An 11,649-nucleotide genomic window follows, 5' to 3' on the forward strand; every position below is an offset into this window, starting at 1 on the left:
GCCAAGCAGTCTTCTATGGAGCTCTCTGGGTTAGCAGGGCTGAACACTGGAGAAGTATGACGGTCAAAGCCAGTGCTAGTGAAAGCTAAAGACAAACAGGGTAAAAGGAAAACCTAATTTAACACACAGTATCAAAAGTTGTGCTAGAGGAAGTAGAGCTGTGGCTCTAGTGGTAGAGCACTAGTTTTGAGAGGAAAAAGCTAAGGGACAGTGCTCAGGCCCTAAGTTTAAGCCCTAATACTATAACCAAAAAAAAAGAAAAAAAGAGGAAGTGTTTGGGCTAGGAATGTGGCTTAGCAGTAGAGTGCTTGCCTAGCATGCATGAAGCCCTGGGTTCGATTCCTCAGCATCACATACACAGAAAAAGCCGGAAGTGGCACTGTGGCTCAAGTCTTGAGCAAATGGAAGCCAGGGACAGTGCTCAGGCCTTGAGTTCAAGCCCCCAGGACTGGCAAAAAAAAACACACAGTTCTGTTACAAGCTGAGCCTGGTGACAACACACATCTGTATTCCTACACAAGCACACAAATTTGTTTTCACTCATAGGTGGAAGCTGGACTTCGAAGACATATATTCACAGACATGTATGTATGTGTATGCATACCCATGCATATACCCATTTATGTGAGTATATCTATATGGGTGAACATACAGATTATAAGTTAGAAACTACTTAAGAGATAAAGAAGAACAAAGGGGAAAAGAATAGGATGAAAAATTTTATTAAGTACATTTGAAAGAGAATGGATACAATCAAAATATATTACTTACAACTATAAAAACTGACAAGGAAATCTGCTTAAATTTTGTTAGAAAGTAGGAAAAGGGGAAGGCAATAAAAATAATAATAATTGTGAAAAAAAAAAAAAAAAACAGGCATGCTTCTCTCTCCTCAATTCAAATTACCAGCTTATCACCCACTTCCTAACTCCTAGTTGTAGAGTCCCGTCTATTCCCTGAGTGCTGGAAGAGCCGGCAGGAAGACTGATGTTTAAGGGTACAAACTGGGTGCAGATCACAAGAGTCCAAGTAGGAAAAGCCCACTCCTAAGAGTTACCAATGGTCTTCCTAAAATATTTGCTGCATTACACCAGGCATGGTGGTACATTTCTGCAGTTCCAGCTACTCAAGAGGCAGAGAGAAAGGATAGAAGACTGGTAGCAGTCCAGGCAGTGAGCAAGGAAAACAAAATAATAAACAACAACCACAAAACAAACAAACCCTGGATAATAAGGGGTATAAGTGAACATATTATTTAAGCCTTTTGTTAATTCTCTTTCTTTTCATTTTTTTCTTTTTTTAATTCTGACCCTGGGCATAGCTATCCCTGAGCTCTTCTGCTCAAGGCTAGTGCTCTACCACTTTTGAGCCACCCCTTTTCTTCTGGTTTTCGGGTAGCTTACTGAAGATAAGAATCTCATGGACTTTCCTGCCTGGGCTGGCTTCAAACTGCAATCCTCAGATAGGCATGAGCCACAAATGCCCAGCCTAATGAACAAAATTTCATAGTTAGTAGACTGTTTTCCAAAACTTGTAATGTTAAGTACAAAATATGAGATATGACATATATATCTAACTTTTCTACAACATATATACAGGCAAAAATGAGACAAGCTTCTCTTTCCTTTTAGGACTCCTATTAAGCCAAGTGCCAGGGGCTCATGCCTGTAATCCTAGCTGCTCAGGAGGCTGAGATCTGAGGATCACAGTTCAAAGCCAGCCCAGGAAGGAAAGTCCATGAGAATCTTATCTCCAATTAACCACTCAAAAATCAAAAGTGGTGCTGTGGCTCTCAAGTGGTAGAGCTGCTAGTAGCCTTGAGTACAAAGAGGCTCAGGGAGCACCCAGGCCCTCAGTTCAAACCCCACAACATACCCCCCCCCCAAAAAAAAGACTCCTATTAAGTCATAAAGGTACCAAATATAAATCAAATCATCGTGAATGGACAAGACCTTCACAGGATCATTTAATCCATTACTCAGAACCAAAAGAGGCTACATCATAACCTCTTGCTTATAGCTGGAAAAGTTTTACAATACAGTAAGGAAACTTTGAAAAGTCTCCCTTCTAGTTTAACCCTAGTAATTTCCTCTCAGAAAAGTTATGCAATGGTGATATTGAGAATACCCTTCTATGAAAATAAAACAAAACAGTAGACCATGTTAACTAGGTGTGGAATCCACATACCTTCGGAAATTTCTTTATCCAGGGCTTTTAGCTCTTCTTCAATTTCAGATTTAACTTTTAATAAAACTTCAGGATCCAGAGATTGTGAAGCTACATCCAGTCGAACCCCTGAAACAACCAAAAAAAAAAAGGTTACTATTAAGTGAGGGAAGCTGGTAGTTCACGCCTATAATCCTAGCTACTTAGGAGACTGAGATCTGAGAATGGTGGTTCAGAGCCAATCCAGGTAGAAAAGTCTGTGAGCCTCTTATTTCCAATGAACCAACAAACAGCCAGAAGTGAAGATGTGAACTCAAGTGGTAGAGCACCCTCCTTGAGCACAAAAGCTCAGGGACAATGCCAAGGTCGAGTTCAAGACCCAGTACTTACAAAAAATTAAAATCTAGATGTTATCCACACTTTAGAGCACCAGAAAAGGGCATATGGACAATCTAGGTTCCAACACAGTGTTAACTTGTTTTGATTGAGCCACACTTGAGCCTATTTCTTTTATCTTTCTCCAGAATCACATCAGCAGACAAAATTTTAAAGCCGAATGCTATATTTGCTACTAATAACTTTTTTAAAACCAAACCTCTCAGGCCTTTAATATTATAAAGCTTTAAGTTAGAAAAGGCAAAGAAGGAAAAGGGAAGGGGAGGGGGAGGGGGGAGGGGGAGGAGGAAAAGGAAAGGAAAGGAAAAGGAAAAGGGAAAGGGAAAGGAAAAGGAAAGGAAGATGAGCCAGGCACTGGTGGCTTACACCTGTAATCCTGTGTACTTAGGAGACTGAGATCTGAGGATTGTGGTTCAAAGCCAACCTAGGCAGGAAAGTCTGTGAGACTCTCATCTCCAATTAACCACCAGAAAACCAAAAAGTAGAGCTGTGGCACTAGCTTTGAGTGAAAAATCTCAGAGACAGCACCCAAGCCCAAAATTCAAGCCACCATTGACCTGCATAACCAAAATATAGATGTATCCACAGACACCAACATTAACACCAATATCACCACCTTCCCACAAAGAAAATGATAGTATCTTAGCCACCATATGCCTCACCCACCTGATGAACAGCTATTCTCATGAGACTAATGTGATGCTGATTAAACGAGACAAGTTGTCATACTTGATAACAAACCATGTGGAAACCAGAAAAAAGACCACTATTAGGGCACAAAGGGCTATTTATCTAGTTAACCAATGACAGAGACAGATTCGCTGATTTTCACTTAGCACTCTCCATGCAGACTTTATAAAGCACAGAGCTACAGAGCAGGGCTAATGCAGCATAAATTCTGCACTATAAACCCAGGGGAAAATATTTCAAAGATAAACAGACTTTAGCACACTAAATCCTACCCACCTGTTTCAAATGAAGAGTGAAATGAGTTAACCAGCATATTCCAGACCTGAAATTGGTTGAGATTTCAAAGTGAATTGCAGTTCAACCAATTTTGGCCAGTTCAATGGGCTAGAGCTCTCACAGCAAAAACTTTGTAAATCTATGAGTTGCAAACTAGGACACATTAAAATTACCTAGAATAAATGCCTAAGAATAAGAAAAAGAAGGAATGACAAAGACACAGTCACAAATTACTAACGCCAGAAAAGAAAACGGGGAAGCCCCAAGCCCAACGGACATGAGACTAATCCAGTGACATGCGAATTCTAGCTCCACACACATCCATTTCTCTAAAGGACGCTATCTAAAAGCACATACATGAAACAGACAATCTGATTGGGCTTGCGTTACTGAAGAAATGGAATTGCTTATTCATAGCCTCCTAAACATCAAGTATCTGAGCCCGTAAGTTCTACCAAACATTCAGGGTGAAAAGCATAGGCCTGGAGATACATCTCAGTGTTAAGAGTATCTCCCCAGCATATGAGTGCCCTGGATTCAATCTTTAGCAACACAGAAAAAAAAACACCCAAGCACCAGTGGCTCACTCTTGTAATCCTAGCAATCAGGGAGATGAGATGAAGAACTGGGGTTCAAAGTCAGAACAGAACAGTCCTAGGGGGCTGGGGATATGGCCTAGTGGCAAGAGTGCTTGCCTCGTACACATGAGGCCCTGGGTTCAATTCCCCAGAACCATATATACAGAAAATGGCCAGAAGTGGAGCTGCGGTTCAAGTGGCAGAGTGCTAGCCTTGAGCAAAAAGAAGCCAGGGACAGTGCTCAGACCCTGAGTCCAAGCCCCAGGACTGGCAAAAAAAAAAAAAAAAAAAAAAAAAAAACACCGTCCTAGGGATTCCATCTCCAATTAACTACTAAAATGATGGACTAGGAATATGGTTCAAAAGATACTGTCAGCTATGAAGAAGCAAGCTGAGAGTGAGAAGCTCTGAGTTCAAGCCACAGCTCCAGCACAAAAGAAAAAAGGCTTTTAAAAAAAACAACAAAACTGTGCTAGACACTGTTGGCTCATGCCTGTAATCCTAACTTACTCAGGAGGCTGAGATCTGAGGATGTCGATTCAAAGCCAGCCCTGGCAGGAAAGTCGAGAGACTCTTATCTCTGATAAACTACTCAGAAAAGGCCAGAAGTGGCACTGTGGTTCAAGTGGCAGAGTACTAGCCCTGAGCACAAAGATGCTCACCAACAGCTAATCCCACAATATGTGAGAAATAAAGCATCCCAAAACTTATCCCCAGTATGCAAAGCTGGTTCAATGCACCCAAGTCATGGGCAAGGAAAAGTAACATGAAAATGGCCATACTGCCAACTCAGTACACTATCCATTCGAGTCCCAATGTTACTCTTCACAGAAAGAGACAAATCAATTTTAAAAATCCACAGGGAAGCATGAGAGACACCGAATAGCGAAATCTGGGTGAAGAGAACCATGCTAGAGATAACACAATATCAGAACTCAAATTATATTGCAGAGTCAAAGTAACAAAAGCAGCTTGGCACAGACAGGGACAGACATGGAGATCAATGCAATGAGACTCAGGAATAAAAACACACTGCAGCTGGGCAACAGCGGGTGGTAGCTCACACCTGTCATCCCAGCTACTCAGGAAGATGAGATCTGAGGACTGAGGTTGGAAGCCAGCCCAGGCAGCAGATCACAGAGACTCTTATAGAAAAAGAGCCAGAAGTAGAGGTGTAGCTCAAGTGGTACAGTGACAGTCATGAGCAAAAAAGCTGAGCAAGAGTGCATGAGGTACTGAGTTCAAGCCCCAGGACCAACCAAAAAAAAAAAAAAAGCCGAAAAAACCAGGTGTTGGTTTATACCTGTTATCTAGTTACTCAGGCGACTAAGATCTGAGGATCATAGTTTGGGGAAACAAAGTCCATGAGATTCTTATCTCCTCACCTAAAAGCCAGAAGTGGAGTTGTGGTTCAAGTGGTAGAGTGCAAGCTTTGAGTAAAAAAGCTCAGGGACAGTACCAAGGCCCTGAGTTCAAGCTGAAGACTGGCACAAATACACACACACACACACATACACGCACATGTGCCCTTGTGCGTCCACACACACACGCACAATTACGCTATCCTATGTCATCATAGATCACGTCATATAAGTATGAAATTGAAGTGTGGATTTTGTACTTATTTTCATGTATATAGCACTTTTACCTATATTAATGGTAATCATTTCAAATATCAAGCTCCCATAAACATTAAAAGTAGTTGCTTCTGGAAGTGGACAGGAAAAGCAGAAAGGGATGGTGGGGGCTGCTCTCTACAAAAAAACTTACAATTATTGCTTGGCTTTGGTCCTATACATTTAAACTACTTAGATACAAATATTCCTACAGGTCAGGTCCTCACAATGACCTGACGTAACCTCTCCAAGTCAAAGGCCATACCTCGGGGTGAGGGGCTGTGATGCTCCTGAGGAAGGAGCCCCAAGTAGCTGAGCACAACATACTTCGTCTCGTAGTGAAACCCCAGAGGCACAGAAGCAGAGGACGCCATTGAATCGGTCAGCAGAGCTCCTAAGAGGTCTATCACAGATGTCTAAAACCTAAGAACATAAAAGGTTTTTCATTTTCAAGGTTATTAGATGGCAGTACATTTTCCCTCCATTGATTCCAATAATTCAACTAATTACCAAATTAAATAATTTTAGGCTTCTCTTTCTAATCATTTTTAAAGTGTAACTTAATTTACATATAAGTATCAATTTACTCGGTTTTTAGACCAAAAGCAAATTTCTCTTTCTTCCTCTCCCTCGTTTCTCTATTTTCACCCCTATGACCAATACACTAACAACACCCCTCAGCCAAGAAAATCTGGAGGCTGAGATAAGAACTGGAGGCTCTCAGTACAAAGCCAGCCAGGACCGAGAAGTTTGGCAGACTCATCTCCAACTAACCAGAAAAGGTGGGGGTGAGAGGCATGATTCAGTGGTGGAACACCAGACACAAGAGTGCAAGGCTCTGAGTTCAAGGCCGAGGACCAGCATGCACGCACATACAGTTATTGGTAAATACTAGGCAGAACACAAAGACGTCCCTACAATCTCACAGGGTGACACGGTATGTACACAGGCCATATGGTCACAGCTGTTTCAGTGAGATGAATCTAATATGAAATAAGGTGAAGTGAGAAAAGCTGTGAAGCTGAGAGTGCCTGAACTACCTAGGTAATGAGGAAAAGATGTGGAGGCTGAGACTGGATGTGGGGAGTTGGGAGGAAAGCATATGGCCTCACTTCTAGCTAGCATGGATGGGTGGTGACCGCTAAGACCAGTGAAGAAGCAAGTTTGTGAGTCGAAAGTTATCCTTCACAGCAACAAAATGTTTGGGACACACTTGCTACAACCAAAAAAAAAATGGCCAATTACGTAGACCAGAATGGAAAAATCCCCAAACCACCAGCGCCATTCCTTTCCACTGCCACCCTCTAAAACCTTCCCAGCAATTTCCTCTACTAAAATGTCATAGTATCTGAAATTTATTGAGTTCAAGACTATCCATCTCCTGCATGCTTCCCTCATAAGAATGAAAATGGAACGCCACATAGTTATTCAAGTCAATAATCATTTCAGGACTCTTCACCTTGCTCTCTATGAGCTTACTGTCAACAGAGTAAAGCAGACCTAACTCTAGATTGAAGGATTAAGTTTCAAACTATAAGAAACACTCTAGGAACATACTGCTTAAAAAGAAAGTAGGAGCAGGACCTCAAACAGGAGGAACATGGTGGTGGACTAGTAGATTCATGTTTCCTGCTTCGAATTATGGCCACCGCAGGCCCAAAGAGGAACTCCTGTTCTAGTTATGAATCTTCTTAGGGAGAGGAGAGCAGTTTCTTTTTTTTTTTTTTTTTTGGGGGGGGGGCCAGTCCTGGGGCTTGGACTCGGGGCCTGAGCACTGTCCCTGGCTTCCTTTTGCTCAAGGCTAGCACTCTGCCACTTGAGCCACAGCGCCACTTCTGGCCGTTTTCTGTATATATGGTGCTGGGGAATTGAACCCAGGGCCTCATGTATATGAGGCAAGCACTCTTGCCACTAGGCCATATCCCCAGCCCCAGAGGAGAGCAGTTTCTTAACTGGATTTTGAAACCAGTGGCAAAGAGAGAGAACAGGATGCGGATGCAAGTCTATCTTTTGTTTTGTTCTGTACTCAAAGTGGCTGAACTTGAGAGCTTCCTGCACATCCCAAGTGCTGGGATGACAGACTTGTGCCATCACACCCAGCCTCTCTTCTCTTTTAGTAACACAGCCCTTACATGGTTAGCTAGGCCCAGGACCACATACCTAAAAACTACATGTTCCAATTTTTTTTCAGCTTAATGTGCTATATGAGTCTGAAACAAAGAAACAGAGGTGATATGTGTACTTTGTCAGGCTGCAGGCTGTCCTTAAAAACTTCACCATTTGCTCTGGGTTTGCAGTAGAATGCATGCTCAGCATGGGCAAGTCCCTGGGTTTGATCTTCAAGAAAAAAAAAAGATTAAAAAAGAATCCAAGGGAGCTTGCCTAGCACGCATGAAGCCCTGGGTTGATTCCTCAATACCACATGAACAGAAAAAGCCAGAAATGGTCCTGTGGCTCAAGTGGTAGAGTAACAAGCTTGAGCAAAAGAAGCTCAAAGACAGTGCCTAGGCCCTGAGTTCAAGCCCCAGGCAAAAAGAAAAAGTTTATGGTATCTGATAGACCATGACTAGGACTGGGATAAAACTGGGCAGTGCTATGGTTTGAAATCAAGTTCTGGGGCTTGTTAGTAATCCCCTAACCCTTTTCTCTTATTTTTCAGATAGCACCTCAAGTTTTTACTTAGTCAACCCTCAGGTGTCAAAACCCAGAACTACCAGAAACAACAACAAAAAACCACAACAGAATAAGAAAACAGAAACTTTCTGCTAAAGCATAGAATAAAATGAAAGCCAGGGAATTTTTTATGGACAGAAGAGGTGGTTTAAGAGGATTAGTAGGCAAGCATAAACAACAGCTGTATGGGAAGAAACACTACCTTCCTTTTTGTCCCAAAAGACCTAAAATAAAATATTTTAACAATGTCCATGAACTTTGATCTAAGAAAACCCTAAAAATCTAAGCACATTCTGTTCATGAATTTTTTTTCTGGAGAGAAAATTTACTTTGTTTCTTTCATTAGCTATACTAGCTAGATCATAATGCAACACAAGTTAAAAACACCACAAGAAACTACCGAAAGGATTTTTTAAAAAGGAGAGTATTAACAGGTTTAAGGAAAACTGTCCTGGAGGTAGTATGAGAGAAGAAAGGTAGGCTGGAGACAAGGTGGGGGAGGTGGCTCTGTATTCCTCGTTATTCGGGAGGCTCAGACCTGGAAGACTGAGCCTCAAAGCCAGCCTGAGAAGATAAGTCCAAAAGATTTCATCTCCAATTAGCAGCAAAAGCCAGGTGAGAGGTAATAGAAGTAATAGAGTAATAGAAGGCCAGCCATGAGCAAGCAAGCTGAGCCAGAGAGAGAGGCCTTGAGTTCAAGCCCAGGTGTTGCACAATGATGACGCTGGCTGGAGGCACAACTCCATGGAGTAAGAAGCCAGCTGCAATCTTGGCTACATAATCCAGGGCCCAAACACAAGAACCTATTTGAAAATATACCTAAAGAAAAAAAAAAAAAAGGCCAGGGGATATGGCTCAAGTGGTAGAGTACCTACCTAGCAAATCAAGTTCAAACCCTAATATTTTTTTTTTGGGGGGGGCAGTCCTGGGGCCTGGACTCAGGGCCTGATCACTGTCCCTGACTTTTTTTTGCTCAGGGTTAGCACTCTACCACTTGAGCCACAGTGCCACTTCCAGCTTTTTCTGTTTATGTGTTGCTGAGGAATCAAACTCGGGGCTTCTGCATGCTAGGCAAGCACTCTACCATTAAGCCACATTCCCAGCCCTACTACTACTTTTAAAAAACTTTTGAAAAGACCTCCTGCTGCAAATCATTAGTTGTAAAAGCTTAGCAGTGCCTGATATTTAATTATTTAATTAATTTATTAAATTATGTGTTAGTAGCTCTTTTTTCTTTTACATACTGGCTGGCCTCAATCTTACTCAAGTCTTTTAGCTGAATTCATTCAACTACTGAGGTACACACTTCAACATAAAAATATTAAACCACTTGAAAAGAAAAAAGAAAAAAAAAGAGTACTGGCTCACTCTGAGCCAAAGGCTTTTTAAGATTCTTAGCCATTTCCAAACGCCAACTATTTCCTGACGGTCTAAATATTTTCGATTTGCAGGTACGAGCATGCAGAGTACATTTATTTCAGCTGTGTACGAGAAGTACGAGCAGTTTCCTGTCAGGTCCTAGGGTGCTGAGAAGGGAGAGCACCCGGCATCTGAAGGGTGTGGCAACTCATCAAGGTCACCGGGCAAGTCAGGGCAGAGAGCAACATTCTGGTCGTACCAAACCTCTGGGGGAAAGCCTGGCGACAATTTCGCAACAAGATTCCGTGTTGTTTTGTGGGGGAGGAACAAAAAAAAAACCGGGTGGAGGGGGCTGTCAGCCGGGGTTCGGAACCCCAGGACCGGGACGGTGGGTACACACACACCTGTGCTGGAAGCTTGGCTGGGCAGGGCCGATTTCCCGCCCTCGTACCCCGCTGCCTCCACGGTGGGGCTGGGGCCGTGGAGCGGGGCCTCTCCCCGGGGCGGTGGAGGGGTAAAATCCCGAGGAAAGGAGGCGCTCACGCTCACGGGGCGGACGGTGAGGAGTCGGGTGGGGAGAAGGGAGGCGGCGGCAAGAATTAGGGCCGAGAAACTTGCAGCCGCCGGAGCTCGGTCCCGGAGGGCGAACGGACGCGGGCCGTCCCGACCGCCGAGCCCGCCTCCCGGCGCAGCCCCGAGACCCGCGGGGAAGCCGCTCGCGCCGAGGGCCCGGGGGGCGGCGACGCGGACGGCCGCGGCCCGGGCCGCGCGAGCCGGGGGGAGGCGCGTCGGAACACGCGGGCCCACGCGGGCCCAGCACACACGGCTGCACGCACTCACGCGAGGTCGGGACCGCCGGCGGGAGCTGGTGGCTCCGCAGTCTCCGGGCACCTTCCTCACCCAGCTCGGTCTGCCTGGAGCTCCGCTGCCCTCGCCGGGCCCCCGCCGCCCTCGCCCGGCCCCGGCCCCGTGACCGACCCCGGGCCCCCGCTGCCCTCGCCGGGCCCCGCTCCACTCGCCCGGCCGCGGGCCCCGCTGCCCACGGGCAGCCACAGTCCCACGCCCGACCCCAGGCCCCGAAGAGACCCACCGGGCGGCGGCGGCGGAGGCGGTCACGTCGCACAGGGTCCACCGCGGCGGCCGCTGCCTCAGCCCGAGGCTCTAATCTACCGCCGCCGCCATACTGAGGCGTGAGGTCACCCCGACGCGCTTCCGTCACCGCCGGCGCGGGGGCGGGGCGGGAGGACCCACCCGACCGGCCGGGAGGCGTTCCTGCGCCGAGCCGGAAGTGCCGTTCCCCCAGCCACTTCCGCCGCGGGAAGGCCGGCCCGGGGCGGAGGAAAGAACCGCGGCCGCGGCGGGCGGGTTTCGCGAGCCCCCGGGCGCACGGGTGGAGCCGCGCCGGGAATGCGGTTTGGGTGCCGGACCCCGCGGCCTCGGGCCGGAGCCGCTCGCCCGTGGGCGCCGCGTTCCCGCGAAGCACAGGGGTGGGGGGCCCAGCCCCGGTTAGCGTTTGGCGGTGCACTTTAGGCGGATTGCGTCCTCGGAGCGGTACCTGGCGCTACGCAAAAGGCAGTGACCGTCACCCCCGCCACTCGGAGGACCGCGGTTCAAAGCCGGCCCGGGCCGCGAGGCCGCGAGGCCCTCCTCTCCAGCGAGCCACCCCCGACCGGAAGTGGCGCTGTGGGCCCAGAGTTCAGGCCCCACGACCGACCGAGAAAATAAAAGACAAGGGGCCGGGCCGAGGGGTAGCTCGGTGCTTCGTGGGCGCAGGGCCCCGTGTTTTCCTCCAGCGGTTCCGAGTCTTGCGCTGCCCACCTGCCATCCGAGCCAGGTGGAATGAGGACTCAGAGCCGCCCTGGGCTACAGACCAGAGCGCTGTCCCGGAAAGGATA

The 11,649-nt window shown here is 46.5% G+C and overlaps 1 protein-coding gene across 1 annotated transcript; it reads right to left on the bottom strand.

The window, feature by feature from the left end:
* Nucleotides 1-5: 5 nt before the first annotated feature.
* LOC125344923 (bcl-2-like protein 13) lies at nt 6-10,987 on the bottom strand (the record flags this gene model as incomplete). Its single annotated transcript, XM_048337212.1, has 4 exons — nt 10,845-10,987; nt 5,988-6,145; nt 2,188-2,295; nt 6-85 (listed from the first exon to the last, which is right to left on the bottom strand). Coding segments are annotated over exons 2-4 (297 nt in total), but the record flags the coding sequence as incomplete, so codon positions are not given.
* Nucleotides 10,988-11,649: the final 662 nt, after the last annotated feature.

The sequence above is a fragment of the Perognathus longimembris genome, unplaced genomic scaffold (genome assembly GCF_023159225.1).
Source record: "Perognathus longimembris pacificus isolate PPM17 unplaced genomic scaffold, ASM2315922v1 HiC_scaffold_4641, whole genome shotgun sequence".
Lineage (NCBI taxonomy): Eukaryota > Metazoa > Chordata > Mammalia > Rodentia > Heteromyidae > Perognathus > Perognathus longimembris.